This window comes from Budorcas taxicolor, chromosome 2 (genome assembly GCF_023091745.1).
Source record: "Budorcas taxicolor isolate Tak-1 chromosome 2, Takin1.1, whole genome shotgun sequence".
NCBI classification, from domain to species: domain Eukaryota; kingdom Metazoa; phylum Chordata; class Mammalia; order Artiodactyla; family Bovidae; genus Budorcas; species Budorcas taxicolor.
Window position 1 is genome coordinate 50,072,344 of NC_068911.1, and position 26,746 is coordinate 50,099,089.

A 26,746-nucleotide genomic window follows, 5' to 3' on the forward strand; every position below is an offset into this window, starting at 1 on the left:
GATCTTCGTTTTCTGGATGTTGAGCTTTACGCCAACTTTTTCACTCTCCTCTTTCACTTTCATCAGGAGGCTTTTTAGCTCCTCTTCACTTTCTGCCATAAGGGTGGTGTCATCTGCATATCAGAGGTTATTGATATTTCTCCTGGCAATCTTGATTCCAGCTTGTTTCTTCCAGTCCAGCGTTTCTCATGATGTACTCTGCATATAAGTTAAATAAGCAGGGTGACAGTATACAGCCTTGATGAACTCCTTTTCCTATTTGGAACCAGTCTGTTGTTCCATGTCCAGTTCTAACTGTTGCTTCCTGACTTGCATACAGATTTCTTAAGAGGCAGGTCAGGTGGTCTGGTATTCCCATCTCTTTCAGAATTTTCCACAGTTTATTGTGATCCACACAGTCAAAGGCTTTGGCATAGTCAATAAAGCAGAAATAGATGTTTTTCTGGAACTCTCTTGCTTTTTCCATGATCCAGCGGATGCTGGCAATTTGATCTCTGGTTACTCTGCCTTTAGAAGGAATGATGCTGAAGCTAAAACTCCAATACTTTGGCCACCTCATGAGAAGAGTTGACTCATTGGAAAAGACTCTGATGCTGGGAGGGATTGGGGGCAGGAGGAGAAGGGGACGACCGAGGATGAGATGGCTGGATGGCATCACGGACTCGATGGACATGAGCCTGAGTGAACTCCGGGAGATGGTGATGAACAGGATGGCCTGGCGTGCTGTGATTCATGGGGTCGCAGAGTCGGACACGACCGAGCGACTGAACTGAACTGAACACAACACAAGCTAATTTCAAGCGGTATGTTATATTCGTGAGACAATGTTTTCAGTTCAGTCGCTCGGTCGTGTCCGACTCTGCGACCCCATGAATTGCAGCACACCAGGCCTCCCTGTCCATCACCAACTCCTGGAGTTCACCCAAACTCATGTCCATTGAGTTGGCGATGCCATCCAGCCATCTCATCCTCTGTCGTCCCCTTCTCCTCCTGCCTTCAATTTTTCCTAGCATCAGGGTCTTTTCAAATGAGTCAGCTCTTCGCATCAAGTGGCCAAAGTATTGAAGTTTCAGCTTCAACATCAGTCCTTCCAATGAACACCCAGTCCATCTCCTTTAGGATGGACTGGTTGGATCTCCTTGCAGTCCAAGGGACTCTCAAAGAGTCTTCTCCGAGAGACTGTTTTACATGCTCTTTGTACTGAAATGTGAGAAGTCAGTCTATTTAAGCAACCAAACTGCCAATTTGTTGTTATAAACAAAAAGGAAAATGAAAGATGAATTGATTTTTATTATTTTTTATTTTTACTATTTTTTTAATAAGGGGGTTGCTGAAGATTGACAGCAGAAGGGGACGACAGAGGATGAGATGGTTGGATGGTATCACCAACTGGATGGACAGGCGTTTGAGCAGGCTCCAAGAGTTGGTGATGGACAGGGAAGCCAGGCGCGCTGCAGTCCATGGGTCACAAAGAGTCGGATACGACGGAGCGACTGAACTGAACTGAAGGGCCTTAGCCTTCCTGGGATGTCACGCAAGGAACTCTAAAAACTGAGCCCTAAAACCCCGCAGTCGGGGGTCAGGGCAGGTTTCTGCACAATTCACAGACGGTCCCGTCGGGCCCGCACCCTCCAGGGTTGGAGAGGGCCCAAGAGCCTCCAGCGTGAGGCGGGGCGGAGCCCGGGGGTCGGGGGCGGGGCGGCGGCCGCACCCTTCCTCCGCCGGGGGAGGCGGGACCTCCGCGCTTCCCGCGAGCAGGCCGCCCCGCGCCATTTCCGCTACTCTCGGCCGAGGAACCCCTCCTCCCGGGGCCGCGCGCCGCTGACCCTCGAGCGGCATGAGGCTGCCCCCGAAGACGTGCTGGCTGCTGCTCTGGCTGCCGCCTCTGGCCGCGCAGCCCGCGGGCGCCGAGCGCGGGGAGGAGGCGGCAGCCGTCTCAGGTAACCGCGGGCACGGGCTGCGGGCGCGCGCGCCCCCTCGCTCTCCGGCCTCCTGTCGCCCTTCCCCGTCTTCGTCCCCGCCCACGCCCACGCCCCGGCCCGGCGGTGACCCAGGCTCTCCCCGCCCCGGCGGCGCGGAGCCGGGCGCGGGCGGCGCCTCCCTGCCGGGTTTAAGGCTCCTTCCGCGAGCGCGGCCTCCCTGGACTCTGCCGGGGACTGGATTTTAGGATTAGAAGCAGCTGCAAAGTTCATTCTGGCCCAGTCCCCACGTTTTACAGAAGCAACCAAAGCCCAGAGAAGTTTTGATTTGTCCAAAGACATGAGGACAAGTCATTGTTACAAGTGATCCTTGTCTCCAGACTTTCAGCACAGGACATTTGTATATATCAATTTAGGTCGAAAAATCTTTCCCTGTCTAGCTGCAACTTTGGACTCAGGGATGGTAAACGCTTAGCTTTAGAAGTACACTGAAATTCTGCTACCCTGACTAGTTCTGTGGCCTCGAGTCGGTCGAGCCACTACTGGTCACGTGTAAAACACGGGTAATAATACTTCACAGGATTGTTGTGATGTGTAGCGTGTGCACAGTGGCCGGTCCAGAGGAAACAGGAAACGGTAGCTGCTGCTGGTGGTAGGGCTATCTGTGGCGCGCTCTCAAGAGCCTGACTCCGGCAGGGCAAGAGTTCTAACTTCAGTTCTGTTGCGAGCTTAACATTTCTATTTCATTAATTTTCCCCATTAAACCCTTTAAAAGATTTCCTGGACTCACTGTCCACTAACTTCCCTTCATCTTTTTGCCCACCTTCGGTTGCAAGGGAGGCGACCAGCTGTGGGCTTATAGGTGGGGAAAGCTGCCCCCTTCTGGTAAAATCCGGATTGTCTGTGAATGAAGGCTGGAGCTGCCAACTCCTGGTAATCTCACAGTGAGGTACTTGGGGAGGCTATTCTAGATCAGTTTTCATTGAATAGAAGTTTGTCAAGTGTTTACTTTGTACTGGGCAGTGTTAAAAGTGCTTTGATTGCATTATCTTATTTAATACCCATAGTAGCCCTATAGGGTAGAAGCCATTTATATACGTATTTTACAGAAGAGGGCTTGGTAGTAAGAGAAGTAACTAGTATATACTGATGAAAAAAATAAAGCACAGATCTGTCTAAGAAAGAGTTTCGGAGCATGGCAGCAGCCAGAACATTACAAGTAGCCTGCACCAGCATCCAGAACTTTGATTTCTTCTTCCGTCATTACATTCAGCCACTCACTTGTAGAATTACCTTGGTCCAGGCAGATAATCTTTAAGGGCCATAGTTTTCTCATCAGTAAAACAAAAATCTTCTGTTGCTGAAGGCTCTCCAATATTTTCCTTACCTTTTTCTCTTTTCAAGGGAATCTTTTTTTTTTTTTTTTTGGCTTTGCTGGGTCTTTGTTACTGCTCAGGCTTTTCTCTAGTTGTGATGAGTGGATGCTACTCTCCGTTGAGGTGTGCAGGCTTCTCATTGTGAAGGCTTTTTTTGTTGTGGAGCGTGGGTTCTAGGATGCGTGGGCTTCTGTGGCTCGTGGGCTCCAGAACGCGGGCTCCGCGGCTGTGGCACACAGGCTTAGTTACTCCGAGGCATGTGGAACCTTCCTGGACCAGGGGTTGAACCCGCATCTCCTCATTGACAGGCAGACTCTCATACACTGTGTGCACCACCTTTTCTTTACTTTTATCTGCCTCAATGAGCCTGTTGTTTTCCAGGTTTCAGCTAGTACTTCGTTTTCAAAATAGGGCCCAGCTGTAATGTGAGATGATACTTCCTGCCCTAGAAATCTGTCTTCAATAACACACACACACCCCCACCCCCCACCCTCACCCTCCCACCCCCCACACCCCGCACCCACACACACCCACACCCACCCACCTACACACCCACACACACCCACACCCCCTTCCATAGAATGGAGAACATCCAGACTGAGGCCAGAACAGCTTTTCTGGCTCCCCATGTGGAGGAAAGTTAGCGGCAATTGATACAGGAGGGGCAGATGGTTGTCTGGCTGAGAGGAAGAGAACCTCCAAACCAAAAGTCACCAGGAGCTTGGAACTAGCAGGCAAGGTCCTTAGGTGTAGTTCAGGCCACTGCAGTGAATTCCCAGGATTGAACCATAGTGATAGGCCATTTGAAACCACAGCTTTCAGATTCATCCACGGGGAAGAAGATCAATACTTGAAGTTGAAATCAGACCGGAGTGTGCATTCGCATGCGACAGTTTGTTTCATTCTCTACACACCTTCTTGGAGAAATGAAGATCAAGATTCATATTCAAGCCAGGTTAGAAAAACAACAAGTACGGTTAATAGAGAAGTTCCTTTGTAACTTTGATACTACCTGCTAATTAGTTTGAATTTGAACTTACAAAGTAATACCCCCCAAAATCGTTCTGCCCTGCGAACTCTCAGGAGTTCAAATTTATTGCTTTTTAACTCTTCTCCCTCCCTTTCCTTATCCCAAAAGAAAATCAGTCATATAGGCCAGATGGGGAAAGTGGCAGCCTGGTTTAATAAGTGATTTTATTATTCTATTATAATTTCATCTGAAGATATTTTTTCCCATAAGGGCATGTAAGGTTAAATTTTCAGAAGGAACATTGCTGAAATATTTTTACATTGGCGATTGTTTAAAATCTGCAAACACCTGAAGAGTGTTTGTGCTTTTTATTTTTAGCATATTCTATAAGTAGGTTTAAGTACTATCTGCCCTTTTTCGAAGATTTGACTGAATATTTTTACCTTAAAAGGTAAGTTTAGTTTCTGACTAAACTCTTTAATTATATCCTTATACTTTTAGGAAAACTAATCAATGACAAAAGTAGTACAAAAGAGTAATTTTAAATTTATTGGTTGAAGCAAGTGATGTGAAGCGGTCTCTTTTATATATGATATGTAGTCCTAACATTAGATTAAATATTTTCAAATTGAGTGGTATTTTAAATGAACTAAGGAATTGCAGTGGTAACGGGAACCCTAACTCACATCCTTTGGTAAAGAACTGAGCTTTGTCATAGCAGTTTGGGCACACTGGCCAAAAGCACACTGTTCTCTAGAAGTCGGGGTTATTGAAAGGTTCAGGAGAGCCTACTGAGGACTGCAGGTGGTTAAGAAGGGCTGTGCTCGGTGGTAGCCTTGCTGGGTTGTCATAGTAAGGCTGGCACTTGGGGTCGGTCCTGCAGATACTCCCAGGTGCTTGGGAACTGAGGCAGAGCTGGGCCGGCCCACACTTGTAGACCATTCTCCTGACCTGAATCAGGCTTGAGGAAGTGAGTACCCAGGTTACGGGGGTCGGGGGGGGCACCCCCTGGGAAGGAGATGTGTTTCAGCTCCAGGGGCAGCAGCGGCTCTTTCTGGGCAGGTGTTAATCTCTTCTGACCCAGTGAATGATTGTTTGACATTTGTATGAATCCCTAAAAGTTCCCTTTTGTTTTCTGGATTGCCTTGTAAGGGGATGTTGCTGTTACTGTGATATATTTCCTTTTGCCCGATCTACCGCCAGGAAGTTCCAGTGTTACCTGAATGAATGGGCAGAGACCGAGGCTGCATGAATAAATGACACCTGCAGACGTGCCCGCAGCCTCATAGCCTTCAGTGTCAGGGCTTGAACAGGTGACAAAGTTCAGCTAATCAGTCAAGCTGGCTATAGTTTTTGTTTCCCCCCGCTCCGGTGGAGGTCGAGGAAGTAGAAACTGCCTAATGAAATGTCTCTAGAAGAAGATAACTGAAAGGAGACGAGGCCTAGGAAAGATATGACCTTTATAAATCATCTAAAATGAAAAGATCTGGTTCCCTCTAGGAAGACAGTAGGCCAGCTGTGTTAAGAACCTTGGCTGTCAAAGTTACTGTCTTACTCTGGTCCAGCTAGTCCATGACTTAAGACTCCTTGGAGTGAATTCCCTTGGAGCTCGGGTTGCGGCTTCTTGTGGCTTGAGTTTCTAGCTCCTTAGGTAGTTAGGAATTCTTGTGTGGGTGTCTGAGATGCAGTCCCCTCAGGAGACAGGTGGTAACAGTGAGAGCAGCCCGAGAACATCACGAAATCGTGATGTTCATGAAATCGTGATGAAATGCCAGCGCCTCGTCTGTGATGTCTCCTGTTCCGTGTGAGTTCAATGTCAGTCTCACCTCCAAAGCCCGACGTTGCTCTGGAGGATTCCAGGGGACATGCTGTTTGCAACATGCTCTTAGCAGTGGATCCGTAGGTGTCAAAAATCAGGGCAGCCTGCCTCTATCTGTGCTTTCCTTAATCCGGGTGAAGGCCAGGTGACATCAGAGCAAGTTCTCGTCCTCCAGCTGGGAGGTCTCTTCCACAGAATGCACTGTGTCGAGCACAACGACGGCAAGCGGATTCCCACCTCTTGTCTCCCGCTGCCCTCTGCCTGGTGAGGAGAGAGAAGATGGTTCCCAGCTCGAGGGGTGTTAAGGGTTCGCACCCTCACCCTGTAGTTCAGGGCACAGGAATGCTGGGGTAGGGAAGGGGCAATGGAGCCTGCAGGTTCCGTGGCGGGGGGATGGCCCTGGTGCAGGCTGGACAGGTGTCCAGCATCAGGTTGCTTCTCGGGGAGCCTGGAGAGCACCCCCTCTTAGGGTGCCAGCACTGGCCAGGCCCCTGTGAAGACTGGCTGTTTCAGGGAAAGAGCAAATTGGCCAAGATGGTGTCGTCAGGCTCTCTTGTGCCACGTTTTGTAAATAGTGATGATATGACCGCTGAGATCACTTAAAGTGCTGCACGTGCACGTCACAAGCTACCTGCTTGGCCATGGGCTGCTTTTGTTCTGTAAGCACATACAAGCTCCACCTGGAAGTGACCTTGTGGCTGCGTTGGCTGCGTTCTGTCTGTGTCCGCTGGGTCAGCCACGAGAGGAGAGAAGACAGTGTGTCTGCAGTTCCCGTGGCTCCTCGAGTTTTCTTCCAGCTTCCCTGCTCGTGCCTTGCCTGCCATGGGTTCAGCAAACAGCACGCACAGTGAGATACAGCGAGACAGCCTTGCCTTCACTAGGTCAACTCTCCATGTCCAAATCCAGGCAAGAGCACTGGAGTGGGGTGCCATTGCCTTCTCCGAAATAACCCACCAGTCAGCTGCAATTAGAGCACACGTGTAAAGACGAGTACTTACATGTGGGGATACAGTAATGAACATGCTGTGGCCCGAACTTCATGAAGGGAGAGTGTCAACTAAAAGCTGTGTATGTATCTGAAGAGAAGAAAGCAGAGTAAGAAGGGAGGGGTTGGAGTGTGCCGTTTTAGACAGCGGGGTCAGAGAAGGCCTTGCTGAGAAGGGGACGTTTGAGCACACAACTGCTGTCTATTGGAAGGAGAAACTCTGCCAAGATCTGGGGAAAGCAGTTGCAAGCGGAGGAAACCACATGCAGGAAAGCTTGAGGCGGGGGCAGCTCAGCGTCCTGAGGACAGGTTGACCGATAAGGCCGGAGGGAAGGCTAGAGGTGCCTGGGTCCCAGGAAAGGAGAGCAGCTTTTGCTTTGAGAAGTCGTTTGGGGAGGGGGTGGTTGAGCAGGTAAACGATGTGCTCTGACTGATGTTCCTAAAAGGTCCGTGTGCTGGTAAGAGGATAGGTTGTGGGGGGGAGGAATTGAGGCGGTTCTGGGAGCCGACCAGCTCGCAGTCCTTTACATTCATCCAAGTGCATGAAGCCACCATCTGGACGACAGGAACATTTGCTCCTAAAGTCAAGCTATTGCACTGTACCCAGATTGCATCATCTTGCTCTTAGCTGAAGAGTTACAAATATCAAATGATTTAGTAGACAGTCTTAGGACCAAAATGGAGAAAAGCCTCAGTGGAAGGTAACGTTTGCTTGTGAAGCTCAGGCTCCACAGCACATCTCCTCTGCCCTCTAACAAGCCTACTAGCTGTCAGTTCCCATACTTGTGTGAAGTAGTGGAACTCTCTGAGAGGAAGGACCCTGGAAGGACCACAGGAAGAGCCCCTGCAGGGGGCACGCATGGTTTGAGGAGCAACTCTGAGGAAGGAGCAGGCTGGGGTTCACGTTCTCGTGGTGGTCTGGGCTGCCAGGGTCTGCAGCTCACTTGTCACCTGCCTCTCCCCCGCCTCCACGCGTGCTCCCTTGCAGTGAGAGGCAGGGATCCCCTCTTTTATTGGAGACTCCCAGCAGAAAGATCTCCGCTCTGGCTGACCGATTCCACGTGGTTCCTCGCCAGTCATTAATGGTCCCCGCGTCCTTCCCCAGCTTTGGTGTAGCAGGCGGTTCTGGCTTCATTTCAGATCTTCCTGGAGAAACAGCTGATCACACTGTCCTTAGAGGAGTCAGGGGTTGGCCTGTAGTTTCTCTGTGTGCCCTGTTGATGTTCCATATTTGACAGATGTGGTGGTGGTACCCTGTCCTGGGTCAAGGACTGGCTCTTGACTTTCATCTCCCTTTATTTGAATTCAGTAGCAGCAGCTGCAGAGTAGAATGAACCCCATTACTTTATAGTTTGGTTGTGGCATTTACTACAGTCGTTTGCCATCTGTAACGCAGTGCTCGTCTTCTGTTTTACTGTGTTATGCTGTATTATATATTACATACTATATATTGCATATTACCTGGAACACACACACATGTAGGTCCTGCATCTGTTTTGAGCCAGACTTCTCCTGTGCTCCAGACCTGTCATCTTTACCTAGTCCCATCAACTAAGACTCAGTACATCTAGAACTGAGCTCATTCCCTTTTCACTGGGCAAACCTGCTTCTTCTCTGGTGTTCCGTATGTGGATGAAGGGCCTCACCGTCTCCCCGCTCACCAGATCCATCAGGTTGCCTCTGAATCTCTGTCTGTCGATTCCACTTCCTAGGTGTTCTTTGATCTGCTCTTTCTCTCTCCTGCTTGGCTCATTTCTTACTCAGATTGCTTCGGGAGCCCCCACAGCTCCGCTTGCCGTGCTCTTCCCCTCTGACATTGCACATGGCTTCCAGAATGCTCTTAACAAGATGCGCCTGTGTTTTCTGTCCCCGCAGGTTCGTTCCCTGTCCTCCTCTCCCCTGCGCAGTGCCAGGGAGCTGGCCTCTGCGGGCTTCTCCACCCTCTGGCTTCCCCCTGGGTCTGGCCGATGAGAGACTGGTCGGGGGTGGGGGCAGGAGAGGGCTGCCCCTGGAGTCCTGGCAGTGTCTGTGTCCCTTGGATTGCTGTTCTCTCAGCTCTGGCACTGCCAGTGACAGCGGGCCCTCTTTGGCATCTCAGGCCTAGGAAGGTTGAAGGCTTTCTGCTGTTGTCAGTGCCTGGGAACGCCTGGCCACGTCTTCACTGAACTCTTCTCAGTTAAACCGTCTGGCATGTCACAGCTTCCTGCTGAAACTTTGTTTGCCTGAAATCCCCCAGTGCTCTGCTTTCAGCCAGAAGTCCGTGTTACTCACTGCAGTGATAACTGCTGCGTAGCTCTCTAGCTGCAGGTGTTAAAATGCCCTCATGTGTTCCCTGCATTCCATCCTCGTGAATGGCTAGACCACTTCCATCGTTTCCCTCATCTCCGTGGATCTCTGCGCACTTGTCACCCCCACCCGCCGACTTCTAGGTCACTGCCTCCAACTGTGAGCAGTGGTCCGCTCACATTTCCCCCTCTCCGGGAAGCCTCTCAGTCAGTCCTTGCCCTCTCCTTCAAGACTGAAGATGTGCCTGTTCTCCTTGCTCTTAGCGTCCTTCCATCTGTCATGTGACTCTTCATATTAGACTGTAATGTTTTTGTCTCCTGCTAGGCTGGAAAGACTGAAGGACTATAATTACTGCCTAGAAGAATTTAATGTTCATACAGTATAAAACCAGCCATCATTAACCCTGTGAATAAAAAAGAAGATTTTGGGCAATTATGTATTTAGGAAATATATTCTCTTTTCCATCTCTCAGTTTCTAGGTGTAAAGCTTTGAAGGAGATGGATTTAATTGAAGCTTCTCTGTCAGACTGTTACTGCTACAATCAAAATTCCCAAGTGAAATGGAAGTATATATGGTCAACTGTGCAGGTAAGAGCTTACTTTCAAATTATGTCTTAGGAACAGAGACTTTAAAGGTGCTATTTCAAGAGTAGAAGTAGACATAGAGCTTTTATATGACATAGAGCTGTTGCCAGTAGGAAAGCTGCCTGGAGAATGACACGGTAGTTCAAGCAGAGGGCTGTGGTAGAAGCATAAACTCTCCGTACTCTGCATCAGCCCTTCTTCATCCACTCCAGGTAAATATACTGTACGATGCAGCATGCTTGCCATTTAGACATGGCTCAGGACAACATCCTCTCACATACTTTCAAAATAATTGCTGCCTCAAACCTTTCTGTGTATATTATAAAAATTCTGAAGTTACCTATGATCTCACATATGGTCAAGATAGTCATCCTGGAGTGCAGAGTCAAGCGGGCCTCAGGAGGCATCACTACGGACAAAGCTAGCGGAGGTGATGGAGTTCCAGTCGAGCTGTTTCAAATCCTGAAAGATGATGCTGTGAAAGTGCTGCACTCAATATGTCAGCGAATTTGGAAAATTCAGCAGTGGCCACAGGAATGGAAAAGGTCAGTTTTCATTCTAATCCCAAAGAAAGGCAATGCCAAAGAATGCTCAGACTACCACACAGTTGCACTCATCTCACAAACTAGTAGAGTAATGCTCAAAATTCTCCAAGCCAGGCTTCAATAGTTTGTGAACTGTAAACTTCCAGATGTACAAGCTGGATTTAGAAAAGGCAGAGGAAGCAGAGATCAAATTGCCAACATCAGCTGGATCATGGAAAAAGCAAGAGAGTTCCAGAAAAACATCTATTTCTGCTTTATTGACTATGCCAAAGCCTTTGATTGTGTGGATCACAACAAACTGGAAAATTCTGAAAGAGCTGGGAATACCAGACCACCTGACCTGCCTCTTGAGAACTCTGTATGCAGATAAGGAAGCAACAGTTAGAACTGGACATGGAACAACAGCCTGGTTCCAAATAGGAAAAGGAGTATGTCAAGGCTGTATATTGTCTCCCTGCTTATTTAACTTCTGTGCAGAGTACATCATGAGAAACGCTAGGCTGGAAGAAGCACAAGCTGGAATCAAGATTGCCGGGAGAAATATCACTAACCTCAGATACGCAGGTGACACTGCCCTTATGGCAGAAAATGAAGAGGAACTAAAGAGCCTCTTGATGAAAGTGAAAGGAGAGTGAAAAAGTTGGCTTAAAGCTCAACATTCGGAAAACTAAGATCATGATATCCGGTCCCATCACTTCATTGCAAATAGATGGGGAAACAGTGGCTGACTTTATTTTTGGGGGCTCCAAAATTGCTGCAGATGGTGACTGCAGCCATGAAATTAAAAGATGCTTACTCCTTGGAAGGAAAGTTATGACCAACCTAGACAACATATTAAAAAGCAGAGACATTACTTTGCCAACAATGGTCTGTCTAGTCAAAGCTATGGTTTTTCCAGTAGTCATGTATGGTGTGAGAATTGGACTATAAAGAAAGCTGAGCACCGAAGAATTGATGCTTTTGAACTGTGGTGTTGGAGAAGACTCGTGAGAGTTCCTTGGACTGCAGGGAGATCCAGCCAATCCATCCTAAAGGAAATCGGTCCTGAATATTCATTGGAAGGACTGATGCTGAAGCTGAAACTCCAATACCTTGGCCACCTGATGTGAAGAGCTGACTCATTTGAAAAGACCCTGATGCTGGGAAAGATTGAGGGAAGGAAGAGAAGGGGATGACAGAGGATGAGATGGTTGACTGGCATCACCGACTCAATGACATGAGTTTGAGTAAAGTCTGGGAGTTGGTGATGGATAGGGAGGCCTGGCATGCTGCAGTCCATGGGTCGCAGAGTCGGATGTGACTGAACTGAAGTGCCAGGAATTATTCTAAGCTCTCAGGGTCCATGAGTGAACAGAATGGATCTCTGCTCCTGTGATGTTAACACTCTTGGGAATGGGGGGGTAGCTGGGGCAGTAGGGCAGGGCTAGCCGTATGTGTAAAAGAAGGGAAAATTATAAAACTGGTAAGTGCTATGAAGAAAAGAAAATGTAGAGAAAGATAAGTAGAACGACAGAAGCAGGGGCCAGTTGCAGTATTGAAATGAGCGCTTGGGGGAGTTCTCATTGGAAAGGTGAAATTTGAGTACGATTTCAGTGATGTGAGTCACCCAGCAGGAAATCTGAGGAAAGCGTGTTCTCAGCTGGGGCAGAGCTGGGACATCATCTTCATCAGTGGGCGCATGATGCTGCTTTGTACCGTTCCTGATAATGTATACCACTTTGGTCCCTGGTGGCTTAGAAGGTAAAGCATCTGCCTGCAATGCAGGAGACCCGGGTTCGATCCGTGGGTCGGGAAGATCCCCTGGAGAAGGAAATGGCAACCCACTCCAGTACTCTTGCCTGGAAAATTCCATGGATGGAGGAGCCTGGTAGGCTACAGTCCATGGGACCGCAAAGAGTCAGACGTGACTGAGCGACTTCACTTTCGCTTTCACTTTTGGTCACTTAAGGTGGTGTTTATCAGTTTGCAGTTTTACTACTACAAAATGACTCTTTTCACCTCTGGGATGAATGAATATTTTGAGGGGATAATTTGAGACTAGGTGTATATTCTGTTGCTCATCAAACTTCCACCCTCTAGTTTTATTGTCCATTGATGATGCTTGCCTCAATCAGTTATCATCACGGTGTTTATCAAATGGTGATTGGCATTCTTCTGTAAGGAGGAATTGACCTCTCCAGTGTTGTTTAGATCCATGTAGTCTCGTGGGTTGCCAGTTCATTCGCTGGACTACAGTTCGTTACTTGTGGTGTTTATTTTCATATTCATGTTGTCCTGGATTTGGCCAGTAAGAGCCCCTTTAAACTAGCTCCTGTGACTTTTACCTTGTGTTTATCATTATTCGAGCACTTCTTTACCTTCTGGCAAATAAGATGTTCCCAGGCTTACCCTGTGATTTCTTAGACCCAGCTCTGGAGTCATACATTTTCTCAGGAGCCTTAAGTGTTAGGTGTGTTCATTACTACTGGGTATCATTGTCAAATGTGTGTGTACACACATACACATCCTACTCCCGTACACATAACTGTTCTTTCCTTCCTTCCTGTCTGTCAAAAACCATGCATTCTTATCTCTCCAGTACCACTGGATTCTAGAGACTTCGTCCTTTCCATCTCTGTAACTCTCTTCTCCGATTGTGAGAAACCTGCTTCCCATTATCCTCAATATATTGATTCATTTTCCTATTCCTAGAGTAATTTCAGAGTTGCTAAGCCATAAGGTTGTGAAAAGCAAACTTAGTAACAAGAACTCAGCATTTGTTTACAATGTTTCATCCTCATAGTTTGCACCATCTAAATACTAATGGGGTTACAAATCTAAATACTGGGCTCAAAAGTTACTTGGGTTCATGCATTCCCACCCATCTCCCTCAAATCTGGTTATATTATTCATTTGGAATACATTTGTTCCTGTTTGTTACCATTTCAGAATTTTTCCTCATCCTAGTTGATTTTATTGTCATTTTTTTAGTGTGTACAATATTAAAAGGGTACAATATTAAAGGCCCAAAAGTCAAAACTACACAAAGATGTTCTCAGAGAAGTGTCCCTCCATCTCATCCCTCTAACCTTTTCCCACTCGATACATGCAGAGAATCAGTTTTGTTACCTTCCCTGTGTTTCTTTTTGCAAAAGCAGCAGTGAGACATATTTATAGATCATGCTTAAAGCCATGAGGCTAAGCAGTGAATTTAGATAGAGAAAAGGAAAGGACCAGCGACAGACTGGGTCAGTTTGCTATCAAGAGATCGGGGGTGGGGGGGGTAGAGGGGGTGTGGGGTGCAGCAGAGGAGAGAGAGAAGGAAGAGCAGGTTGAGGAGGTACCCTGGGAGCGCCAGGAAGTGCGGCAGGGAGGAGGTGGGGAGGGCCCAGCCCTGCCGGACTCTGTTGATGGGTCAGATAGAATGACAGGGAGTGCGTTGACCATTCGGTTTAGCAACATGGAGGTCGCTGGTGACCTTGTCAGGGGCAGCCTGTTGGGAACGAAAGCCTGACTGAAGCGGCTAAAGACAGAAAGAGGGGAGAGGAACTGGAGAATGCAGAAAAATTTTATTTCAGTGGGAAGCGAGGGAAAGGGGTGATAGCTGGAGGGAAAAAGGAAGTCAGTAGATGGTTTTCACGTTCAGTTCAGTCCAGTCGCTCAGTCGTGTCTGACTCTTTGCAACCCCATGAATCGCAGCGCGCCAGGCCTCCCTGTCCAGCACCAAATCCCGGAGTTCACTCAGACTCAGTCCATCGAGTCCGTGATGCCATCCAGCCATCTCATCCTCGGTCGTCCCCTTCTCCTCCTGCCCCCAATCCCTCCCAGCATCAGAGTCTTTTCCAATGACTCAACTCTTCGCATGAGGTGGCCGAAGTACTGGAGCTTCAGCTTTAGCATCATTCCTTCCAAAGAAATCTCAGGGTTGATCTCCTTCAGAATGGACTGGTTGGATCTCCTTGAGAAAAATACTGGCATGTCTGTAAGCTGATGGGAAGGGTCTGGTAAAGTGGGAAGAGGTTCTGGTGGGATGTCCTTGAGCAGCCAAGTGGGTCGGATCCAGGGCACAGGTTGGGAGCTTATCTTTAGAATGGAGTATGTCAGTCTCCTTGTGGTGGAAATTTCCTCTGAAATGTACAAGCCGGAAGCAGAGCATGTCCCTGCAGGTGCTGATAGGTGGGGAGATATGGGGATAGGAGCCTGTCCGGGTTCTCTTCGATCTCTTCCATTCTCTGTGAAGTTGGAAGGATCCTCAGCCAAGAATGAGGAGGGGAGGAGTTATTGGGGTATTGAGGACGGAGAGCTGTGAGGTTGGGGCTGGAGAGAAGGGAAGAGTGACGGGACAGGAGTGTGTGGTGTGACGACAGGCAGCCCTCTGGTCCCACTTCAGGTTCCCGGACACGGGTTTGAAGAGAGAGCACTGCTGGTTTCCCAGCACAGTGGTGCAGATGCAGAAGTGGGAAAGGGTGAATTTTGCGAGTGAGTGTGACAGCACGAGGGGCACAGATGAGGATGCACGTGAGGGAATGTTTCGCGATTGATCAAGGAACTCAGCGGGAAAAGAAGGGGCTGAGGCCATCCAGGGTGCAGAGGAGGGGAGAGAGGCGTGATCAATGCTGGGGTCCATGCTTGCTGGCAGCTGGGAGTCAGCAGGGCACGCTGGAAAGATAGGTGGCGGTTGTCTAGTGGGATGTATTTCATGCAGCCTGTATTTGGGGCTGCAGTTTGGGACTGACAGTATTTAGCCCGTGGCTGGGAGAGTGATTACCTGAGGTGTGTGGAGGACAGGAGCTGTAAGAGGAGAGTAGTTCGGGGAACCAAGAGGCCAGGATATTGGAAGGACAGGATGTGTGTACTGTGTAAACTTAATCCCAGAGATGTATAGCAGGAAGTAGTATTTGCAGAGCAACGGTGAGCCAGGAGCTGAAGTCCCCAGAGGTTTGGGGTGTAGTAGACAGATCGTGGGTGATGCCACCTGGTGCCGGAGATTCAGGGCTGGCGCTCGCACTCCCCTTTTCAGGCTCGCCCTCTCCTTGGACAAAGAAGAGAGGGATAAAGGCAGCAGCAGAGTGTCGTTTAATGGTCCCTGGGCTGTTGGCCTCTGCTCGGCATTCTAGATGGCGCTTTGCTGCGGGAGTTGAGTTGGACCTGGGGTTGAGTCCCTCTTCAGAGGACGTGGAGACAGAAGCCTGAATCGCATATGCTCAGCTGGCCCGGAAGATAGGAGTGTTTTTTCTCAGTCACAGCGGGAACGGTGGAGAGAGAGATCCTTTTCTCATGAGGTTTATAACCCAGTAGTTGCTGTCCATTATTTTCTCTCATCTGTTTTCATGCGGCCTTTGGTCACAGTAGCCCGCTGGAAGAGGGCGTTAAATCAACCACAACTCGGGAAGAGGCATCCACTCTCAGGAGTGTCTGTGCTCCCGTACGTGTTGGCTAAACTGGAAATCCAGGTCCATCCCTGGGATCAGAACGTGACCAAGTACACTGAGTGTTCTTTACTCAGCCAGTTCTGGGCTCTCTCTATTCCTTTGCTCATAATTTTGAGAAGCTGATAAGAAGTTTTAACTTCTCTGTTCAAAAATTTGTTGATTCTTGTTTCATAGGTGAAAATTACCAGTCCAGGCCCGTTCAGTGTTGTATATATCACAGAAAGGTATAATTGCCAGTATCCAGAAACCATTCTCTCCATCATCAGATGTATGATTCATAACTTTTGGACACCAGAGGAGTCTAATGATACAACCATAATCATCCATCCATACGGACAGACTGTCTGTTTCTCTGTGAAGCCAGCCGGGAAGATATTTATCTATACAATAAGTGTGAAACAAAACAGTAAGTCTGTTTTTATTATACGTGATTTTCTGGCTCAGCTTTTCTGGAGTGACATTTCAGTAAGTTGCCTGTCTTTCACTAACTGCACTGACGCAGAATCCTTGTTTGTTGTGTGTCTGTTTTTTTTTTTTTTTCTCCAGTTGTGGATTTCAAGCTCGTCTTTGTGTTTGTGGTGGGCATCTTCCTCTTCTTTTACGCAGAGACCTTGAGTCAGTAAGTATTCGTTTTTACATTCTTAATTTTGTGAGTCTTAAAGGGTAGAACAGGAGGATTCCCTGGTGGTCCAGCGGTTAGGACTCTGGGCTTCCACTGCCAAGGGCCTGGGTTCAGTCCCTGGTCAAGGAACTGAGATGGCATAAGCCACAGGGCATAGCCAGGAAGGAAAAGAAGAAGAGTAGGACACTTTCGACCTTGTGCTAAACGTTTCCATACTAGTTGTGGTTCTTGCTTTAGGTTTTGCCAACAAGAGGTCTCAAGATAGTTTTGAAAAGGGTTTTATTTTTTTATTTTTTGAAAAGGTTTTTAAAACCAGTGAGAGTTATTTGTATAACGTGGTATGTTCTGGTTACACAGTGCTTTCACATGCATTATTTTGTATCAGTATACGTTATTTTAATTGATTTGTTTCTCTTAACAACTATGTGAGCTCTGGATTATTATTCTCATTTTATGGATGAGAAAACCAACATCCATCATCACAAGACTAGTCTTGCCAGGACTGAAATTCATACTCAGGTTTTCTGATGTGATGCCTTTCTCGCTTATATTTGTACCACCTCTTAGATTTGTGATTCTGATACAAAAGGTTGAATTTAACATATTATCCTGATGCTTTGTTTCTTATAATTTTTTTTGAAAAATTTCTTTTCAGTAATATTTTACTTCTTGACTTGCTATTCTGAACATTGTTTATTTTTGAGCTTTTCGTTAGAGCTTAACTGTGTATTTAAAGTCCTCCATGGTCTTAATAAACTATATGTTGCTTGCATAACCTGAAGAGTAAAGCTTGGATTCAGAGGAGCTGGGCTGCAAGCCTGAATCCTCCCAACTGGCAGATACTGACTTGAGGAAGGTCTTTAACTTCTTGGCGCCTGGGTTTCCTCCCACTTAAGACTGAGACTTGGATAGATATTGTACATGGAGTAGGAAATGGCACCCCAGGCCAGCATTCTTGCCTGGAAAACCCTGGCAGGCTACAGTCCATGGGATCGCAAAAGAGTTGGACATGTCTGAGCAATTGAGCATACACGTAGCTCCTGTACAGGGCTACTGTGAATGCATGTAAAGCTCTCAGACAAGTGCCTGCCAAATGATAGGTACTCCAGTAGTTACTCTTGGACCAGATTCTGAACACAGAAGATAACCCAGATGTTCTGTTCTGAGTCAGTGGGAAGCTATTTACCATAAATTTCAAGTAGAGATTTCACTTTTTAAGAGTTAAGCAGCCATCTTAGTTTTTCCTCTTAGTGTTCTTTTTGGCTTCTGTCAAATTCAGCGTTTCTAATATTGAAAGTGTGACTTGGCATTTAAATGACTTTTTTCTGCTTGTCTTGACAGAAGCCCCGTTTTCTTTTACTCTTCGGGGACTGTGCTAGGTGTTCTAATGACATTAGTCTTTGTCCTGTTGCTGGTGAAAAAGTTCATTCCTAAGGTAGGTATATCAGGTACAGATGAATTAAAAAATGGAAATCATGATCTCATAAACATGAAAAATTGATTAAAATTAATTCATGTTTATTATGACAGTTCCTAATTTCTGCATTGTATAAACTGGCTTAAGTCGTGTCTTTTCTTAGAGATTCTATTTTCATTTGTTACAGTGTATAGGTTTCAGTATTACATTTTGGCCATACTTTTTTTGAGACCCTTTTATTTTCTAGATAGTGCATCTTTCTTATGAGTGATGGGGCCTCATCCTATGCTGAATGAAAATTTCTCTTGGCATAGTTGAGGAATGTCATGATGCTGAACCATCAGGGCCTTGAATAACAGTGTTGCAACACCTGGGGGTTTCTTCATCATTATTAGTTCCCCCAAAACACTTTCCGTAAAAGAACGGCCTGCACTTAGCTGAGGATACATACGTATTTGTTCAGGATGCTAATGTTGGGTTTACTCTGATGAAAGCCTACAACACCAGCATTATTTTGAGATAAAATTTATTCTTTAGAACAATGTTTCTCCAACTGTAATGCACATGCAAGTCACCTGGGGTCCTGTTGAAGTGCAGTCTCTGACTCAGGAGTCTGCTGTGGGCCTGAGAATCTCAGTTGCCACCAGATTCCTAATGACATTGAAGCTGCTGGTGCTTGGGCCATACCTTTAGTGAGGCTTGAGAAGAGTGTCTTATCTTGACTTCAGTGTAGTTTGATATACAGATTTCAAATACAGAGGGTTTTGTTTGTTTACTTCTACTTTTATGAGAGTGAATGAACCAAAAACCATGTGATTTATTTTCTTCCACACACAGTATAGCACCTTTTGGGCTCTAATGCTTGGTTGTTGGTTTGCTTCAGTGTATATTCTGGGGCAGCTGATGGAAGAGCTGAAGAGACTGTGGTATGAAAGCAGAATGTGTGTATTAGGTAGGTAAAGATTTAAAAAATACAGTCTGTTATTGGTAAAGCTGAAAAGTACAGCCAGGGGCCTTCTCTTGACATACGCTCCAGCATTCAGATTTTCATTGTGAACTAAGGAGAAGAACTGTTAAAAATAATATTTTATTCCCACAATTGGTGGTTTCAGTTCATTAGATATCATTTTAGACTATTTCTCTTTGACATTCTTCCTAGTTTTCTACTCTGGTGATCAAAAGAACAAAACAGCACTTGCCCTTTTTGACTGCATATGCTTTTAAATTGCAGTTAAGCTCTGACCACCTCTAAATTGTAATTAAAAAATTGCTCTAAAATGCGACTCTTTATTTCTTTTTCAATGTATTTATTACAAAAGGTAAGAAATTGTAAATATAAATGACCAATGAAAACTTGACTTTTAGAAACAGAGAGACTTGTTCTTGTCATTTAAAAGAACAGAAATATCAACTTTTTAGAGTGTTTTAATTGGGAAATAACAGAGAATGGGAGAATCCATTTTCTCCTAACCTCTTAGTGCCGAATTTCTCATATAAGTACACCCACCCAAAGCAAAAGCAATCGATTTTTGTTTCACTTGAAGCTTTTATGTTTTTAGTCCATTTTTCTTTTTATAGTAAAGTATTTTCAAAGTAAATTACTGCTGCTATGGTGTGTTTCTTTAAATACTTGTCTTAATGTTTCTATAAGGCAAGAACGTTTTCCTCTATAGTTCAATTACTAAATCTTGAAAAATTAATAGTTACATAAGATTATCTGTTACCTAGGCCATGTTCAGATTTCCTAAACATCCTTGATGTTTGGTTTTATAAGGTAGGATATAGTCCAGAATCACATTTTGCTTTTATTGTGTCCCATAAGTCTCATTTAATCCATAACAGGTTTCTGGTTTGGGGTTTTTTCCCCCATCTCAGTGATATGCTGAAGAGACCAAGTTAGTTGCCCTACAGCATTTCTCTGATTATTCCTTTGTGGTATAATTTAACTTGTTTCTCTCCTGTATCTTATATAAGCTGGAAATTAGGTCTTGAGACTTGCTAAGATACAAATGAAATGCTCACTGAGTACCTAAGAGGTGATGTGCTCTTGACATGGGAGCACCACTTGTCCCTCTGTTCATAGCATGGAAGCTGAGCACCAGAATGCAAGGGTGATAGCTGATCCCTTCACTGTAAAATCACACTTTGATTTAGTGATTAGAAAATTAAAAGTGGGTTTTGTGGCAGACTATGATGTACACTAAGGCTTATTCCTGACCAAAGCAGCTGTGATAACATCTGTCCTCTACAACTCTGGGCCAGAAAACAGGTATACTTATAATAATGTATTATTATACATCCTTAAGTACTGCAGAGGCCACCTAGCACTCACAGGGGAGGAATAACTAGCCCTAAATGCATTTTTCAGCTTCACTGGGGAAAGAAAAATGCAGGTGTTCTGATATGTTCTTAGCTCTAAGTCGTGACTCTGCCAGGTTTTCCCCATAACTTTGCAAATTTGGCGTTATGTTATTGTGCACCTTTCCGCTCTTCCAGGCTACGTCCTGACAGTTGGCTGCGTTAGCTTTGCTGTTTGCTACAAGCACGGGCCCCTGGTGGAGGAGAGGAGCATGGTGCTCCTGGCGTGGCTGCTGCGGCTGCTGTCCCTGCTCCTGGTGTACGTGGGGGTGTCCGCGCCCCAGTTCGCCTGCACGGCCGCCCTGCTCCTTGTCCTGTCGTCCGGGAGTCGGTGCTATCTGCCGAGCGCGCTCGCCTGTGTCGGGAGGTATGTGGCCTCTTTTCTTTCCTCCATCATAAGTTTGATGTTTTGAGCTCTGGTTTTATTTATTCTTTGGGGGAATTTTTTGGACATGTCTTATTTGATATCACAGTTCACTCCACTTGATCTGGAGATCTCAGATTTCCCTCTGAGAAGGGGGTGGTTAGAGAATGTAAGTGCCTGATCCAACCTCCATTGCTAGCCGTCGTTAATCTTCCAGAGCCACCGATTACCAGGTAATGACCCAGGTTCTCACCCAGAACTCACTAAAATCGGTGACTAATTACTTGGGCATGGCATCACCTAACAGCTCTACTTTCACTCTATATTTCCTTTCTTTTGGGCCCAAGGACTGCTTTGGGGCTATTTGTTGTGCTTACGAGATACAAGGGAACAGAATCGAGTAACAAATTGTTGAAAGCTACAATTTATATAATCAGGGCTTTCTTTTTCCTTAGGTTTTAAGATAAGGCTTAAATGTCCTTCCGCCGTGGAGTCTGAGCACCTGTTTTGTGCCAGGTACGCAGGTTAAGGAGTGGCCCCTACCCTGGCGGTGTGCTCGTTGAGACTCAGGCATATTGGTGCTAGAACAAGTGTTCAGATAGGCCTGCCCAGGGAGTATCCTTGCTCAGTCACTCAGCTGTGTCCAACTCTTTGCGATCCTGTGGACGGTAGCCTGCCAGGCTTCTCTGTCCATGGGGATTCTCCAGACAAGAATACTGGAGAGGGTTGCCACTTCTTCCTCCAGGGGATCTTCCCAACCCAGGGATTGAACCCAGGTCTCCTGTGACACAGGCAGGTTCTTTACCACTGAGCCGTTGGGGAAACCCACCCAGAATGTGTAGCATGTTGAAAAAGTTCAGGAAAGTTCCTGGAAAAGAGACTCATGAGCTGAATCCTAATGAATCAAAACAGCCAGATGAATAAATGTAGGAAAGGCCTTCCTGAAAGGGAGAAAGCCCCGTTTGCTACCATCCCAGAGCAGGCGAATGAGGTGGGTGTCCACCAGGATGTGGAGGCCTCGCAGGCAGTGCTGGAGAATCTAATCTGATCCTGTATGTGTTGGAGGCACTGTCCTTTCTGCATTTCAGGCAATGTGCTCTGACTGCTGCCCGGACAGGAGTTAGAAATCAAATGCTTGGGGCCCCAGGAGGTACTGAGTGAAGGATTCCGAGCAGAGGGAAGGCAGTGTGAGGACTGTGCCAAGTTCTGCAACACTACCCCAGAGAAACGGGGTCAGTTACCACTCAGCTGGAGCTGATGATTGCCATTTGGGAATATGGGCCTTGCCAGATCGCCTCGTTTTCTAGAAAAGCTGGGAACATGGATTGAATGTCAAGTTTAAGGATTTTTAAATGGTGGCAACTAACTAATATGAAAATAAAAACACAGTCAACAAGCCAGAATCCAAGCAGAAGCCAGTCACTCATTGGGCGGTGAGATGGGGCCCGTCTGTCTTTGGGTGCAGAGGGTGGAGGTTAAGGGCAGGTTGGGGGCGGGAGACCAGTCATCAGACGTCACAGTGGTCCAGGCAAGAGGTGAGCAGGGCCTGGAGCAGGGCAGTGAGAGCAAGGCTAGAAGAGGGAGTTAGTGAACGTTCACGAGGTAAACTTGACTGTGAGGAGGAGATTCTGTGACAGCTGATAGTTTATGGATCTGCTGACTCCACGGGTGGTGACGTCACAGGGTTAAAGAGGCACCAGAGGCAGGGCAGGGCCTCTCTGCAGAGGATGCTGGCAAGGCTGCTGCCAGCTGCTTCTCTCTGCCCTGTCTCAGAGGCAGACGGTGACGGGGGCTCTCAGAGATCCCTCTGCCAGGAGGGGACCGGCCACTGCACACCCTTGAGGCCTCGCATCCCTTGTCTGGCTTGTGGCCTGAGGAGCCCAAGCGAATTCCTTCCACTTTCCTTGTCAACGTCCGCTACCCTGCCGAGAGCCGAGTGTGTTCTCTTACCTGTGCGGTGATGCTCTTATGCGTTTGCTGTGCGTTTTCTTAACACAGAACTAACAATCGAAATGTACTGTAACTTCCTCAGCTTTTCATACTGCTGGTGCGTAATTATGTGAAGGATTAGGAAATAAAATAGGAACTCACAGGGTAAACAATAAGCCAAAGAAATAATGCTTTGAATGTATAGTACTTTCTAGTTTACAAAGAGCTGTTTGAATACATTTTGATAATATATGGTTAGTTATTATTTTATCTCTGTTGAACACTTACTGTAGGCTGTTCACTGTGCTAAGCATTTGATACGAAGTAATATTTTTCATCTGTCCAGTGACCTCCTGAGGTAGACCATGTTGCTTTAACTTTTTTTCCATGTGAGCAAAGTGAGGCTCAGAACTGTGAAGGAGCTGCCCAGCTCACACAGTGGGTAAACTTTACAGCTGAAACTGTGTCCCCATCTTGTGCTCTGAGCTCAGGCATTTTCCTCCGTGGAGACCAGGCTAGGTGTTCAGAAAAGGAGGAAGAAATAATGTCAGTGGTTCCCTAATCCAGGGTATCAACCACCAGACGAGCTGTAAAAGTTTAAAGATTTTCAGGCTCCAAACCTCAAGAAAACAAACATACGTTAAAACACCTCCTGGTGACTGTGTTGCTCATTTGTATTTGGGAATCTTTGGTTAAATTTTAAACCACCTAAAACATTTTTTTAAAACTCACTGATAAATATACGTGTTAAAACCTCTTCATTATTACCATTCTTTATGGGATTCTTCTCCTTAGGACTGTTTTGGTTGGAAAAAAGTTCTAATCGTGAGCCCCCTCCATATGTAGCAAGAGAATGATGATTTTAATATTATGAATTACTGTGTGTACACGACCCTTGTACTTAGGGGAAGCGTGTTTACTTCCTCTGAGGTTAGTCAGCGTCTCCACCACTAGATGGAGGCCATACCCCGCAGATCTTCCCAGCTTCTCCGTTTAGACTCAGTGGCAAGTGATTCTGCTGGGTCTCCATAAAAGGTCATCTCAAAGGTTTGCTGGTATTGGTGCCCAAGAAAATCAGCAGGGCAGGCAAAAAGAAGCCAGGTTTTTAATTGCCTGATTTGAAATCACTGAGGAAGAAAAATACAGTTATGTCTCTATCAGAAATTGATGCTCAGGACTTCTTGGTGATCCACTTGTCTAAGGCTTTGCACTGCCAATGCAGGAGGCCCAGGCTCAGTCCCTGGTTGGGGAGCTAGATCCCACGTGCCACAGCTAAGTAAGACCCCATGGGCTGCCATGACGATGCCACAGCCAAAAAAAAAAGGATCCTCAGTGCCTTAGGACATTATTTCAGCTGGTCCAGGAAGAGGGGGAGTGTACAGTTAGGCCCAAATTACACGTTCTGTAAACCTCAATTGGGATAACAAGAGAAATAAGTATAGTATGATATAGAGGAAGTTAAGAATTATTACTTTCTAAGAAATGTATTTTTATAAATCTTAAGAGTTGAATTGAGCAACCAGATATGGCCAGGAATCTAGCAACCAAATGCTGCCTGTTTTAGGAAAATGAAGAAATGGTTTACATCAGAGAAGCTGGCGGTGAAGTTTCTTACTGAAGACGAGTACAGGGAACAAGCTGATGCCGCCACAACCTGCGCCCTGGAGGAGCTCCGCCAGGCCTGCCACAGCCCCGGCTTCCCATCCTGGCTGGCGGTCTCCAGGCTCCAGGAGCCGAAAAAGTAAGCCTTGCCCCGCTGCCCACACCACAGCTGGGTTGGCGTTACCCCAGAAATAACACGACAGTTTGGATCAGGTGCTTAAGGCTAGAAACACAGCTTCCCGGGTAACATGACGTGGAAGCTGTCGAGCTTCTTTTGCTTCAGAGTTCTGCATTGCACCTTAGAACTGCCAGGGTCGGAGAAAATGTTGATCTGATGTATTATATAGGGAAGGCCATAAAGACCACTCATAGGAGAAGGGAGACAGAATGGGATCTGTCCTCGGCTTCTCATACGATGTATTATATAGGGAAGGCCATAAAGACCACTCATAGGAGAAGGGAGATAGAATGGGATGTGTCCTCTGCTTCTCATGCTTTAGGGGTGGAAACTCATTTATAAAGTTCACCAAGAAAGAAAGCTTTGCCCCAGCCTCTGAAGCTTTATCCAAACAGCAGTGCCCTCAAATTAAAAATTGAAGGGGGAAAGACACTAAAGTAGTGAATAAATAATAACATTTAATAAGAGAAAAGGAATTAGAAAACTGGAGTGGGTCTGTTTAGCAGCACCTGGTGCTTCCAAGTCTGCCTGCTTCCTGATCCTTCCCTGAGCGTCTGGAGGAGCACACAGCCATTCTTGTTTTCACACCCACTGTGCAAATGCCATCCTCTACTGATGCAAAGCCAAATTTAATTAAGGGGGATAAGCAGCCAGGGAACATGATATCTTCCAAATAAAGCTTTCTGTGATAACATTAACTTTATTTAAAATAAATACTAGGTTTGCAGACTTTGTTCTGGGAGGAAGCCACTTGTCGCCTGAAGAAGTGAGGCTCCATGAGGAACAATATGGCCTTGGGGGCGCCTTCTTGGAAGAGCAGCTCTTTAACCTGAGGACTCCTGACAGTCTGCCTGCACAGTGACTTCATCCTGGACAAGGAAGTGGGCATGCGCAGGGATGCAGAGCTGTTCCAAGGAGCAGTGGCCAAAGCATTCGCCACAGAGAAACATCAAACCATACTGGAAAGGAAAGCTAAACTTTATTGAAGATAACTGATCCTTCTTGGTCAGTTCTGTGTATTGTCCTGTAGGTGGCCACTGAGATCGTGTGACGGTCATTATCGCTTTGCTTGAATGAAGACTCTCGTTAGGAACAAGGGAATCGTGTTGATCTTCAAAGGTCCAATTAATATGAATAAGTTCCTTGTCAACTCCAGGGCATTAAAGCGTCTCTTAAACCCCAGAACCTGCAACAAAATAGTGCATTGCTCTTCCTGTGTGTTATCAATGTAAGGGCTGGAAGAGACCTGGGATATCCTGGACCAGTGTTTTCCAAAGTGTAGTCCACAGGATGCTACCGTGTTAGCAGGTAAGGGATCCTGAGGTCAACCAAGATGGATACATGATTAGACAAACATACTGCAGGACTTACCAGAGCCTTTAGTAATGCTGATGCCTGTTGTGTGAACCTCCTGAAGAGGAGAAATGGTGTGTAGCAGTCTCTGACTTAATTTGAAAACAGAACCCTTCTTTATGACATTAATATTCCTTGGACAGAATGTTTAGAAAATGCTGATGGTGGAGGAATGGAGACTTGGAAAAGTTAAATAACTTATCCAAGACCACAGAGATTTTTAGAGGCAGCTCTGGGACTAGAATTCCAGCCCTACTCTTTCCTATGATTCAGGTAGAAGAGACTTCTAGAAGCAAGCTGAGCGGCCGTCTCTCCACAGCCTTGGGTCTTAACAATATTGCTGACGTATTTTTTTACTTTTTAATAATACCCAAGTAACTGATAACTTCAATAAAGAGAAACATTTCCTAAGGTTATATTTTAAAGTTTTGACAGGACTTGTATAGACATATATTAAAGATTAGAAGTTAGAATTACTTTTCTAAATTTTTTGTGTGTGTTGAAATTGTTGAACTACTTTTTGTATTTCTTTGTATGTTGAAATTTAACCTCAAGTTTACTGGCCTATTTTTTAAAACTGTGTAATTATATATAACAATTTCCTACGAAACAGATTTGTGTTCTTCCTTACAGAGAACAAATCTTTTTCTTGATTCATGATGTTAATTCTGGAGTGAAGTGAGGGACTGATTGTGAGCTTTGACCCTGAGGAAAAGAGGCCCAAACATAGGTCTGAGGGAAGGTCTGGACGTGGCACAACGACCCAAGGGTTAAGATGATGTTGAGCTGATTCTCTTTAGGAATCAAATATGGACTCTCTTGCTATGGGGGTGCCGCAAGGAGCAGCAGCATAAAGAATAAGACATCTCCGTCTCTCATCTGCATTGAGTAAAGGGGACCTGCCCTTCTCAGGTGGTTGGCATGGGTTCTGTGCCTCATGCCACCGTGGGCGTGTAGCTGGGGAGCACAAGGGAACCTTTGTTGTGTTCTGCTTCCACAGGCTGCCTCGTAAAAGCTCACTGTTGCT

General features: G+C 46.3%; 1 protein-coding gene across 1 annotated transcript; it reads left to right on the forward strand.

Annotated features, from left to right (window-relative positions):
- The first annotated feature begins 1,833 nt into the window (after positions 1 to 1,833).
- Positions 1,834 to 25,247, forward strand: NEMP2 (nuclear envelope integral membrane protein 2). The gene is made up of 9 exons (XM_052636148.1): positions 1,834 to 1,940; positions 9,828 to 9,943; positions 16,071 to 16,302; positions 16,443 to 16,515; positions 17,860 to 17,953; positions 18,773 to 18,887; positions 20,432 to 20,660; positions 24,151 to 24,327; positions 25,087 to 25,247. Exons 1-9 carry the CDS (start codon positions 1,838 to 1,840, stop codon positions 25,226 to 25,228), a joined length of 1,281 nt encoding a protein of 426 aa, XP_052492108.1. The 5' UTR covers positions 1,834 to 1,837; the 3' UTR covers positions 25,229 to 25,247.
- The last annotated feature ends 1,499 nt before the right edge of the window (positions 25,248 to 26,746 follow it).

What these genes read in the sequence shown, in the direction of transcription:
- NEMP2 (XM_052636148.1), top strand. Translation starts at nt 1,838, where the DNA reads ATGAGGCTGCCCCCGAAGACGTGCTGGCTGCTGCTCTGGCTGCCGCCT. An exon ending in AAGCAGAATGTGTGTATTAG is followed by an intron (nt 18,888 to 20,431) that starts GTAGGTAAAGAT and finishes CCGCTCTTCCAG; the next exon opens with GCTACGTCCTGACAGTTGGC. An exon ending in GCGCTCGCCTGTGTCGGGAG is followed by an intron (nt 20,661 to 24,150) that starts GTATGTGGCCTC and finishes TGCCTGTTTTAG; the next exon opens with GAAAATGAAGAAATGGTTTA.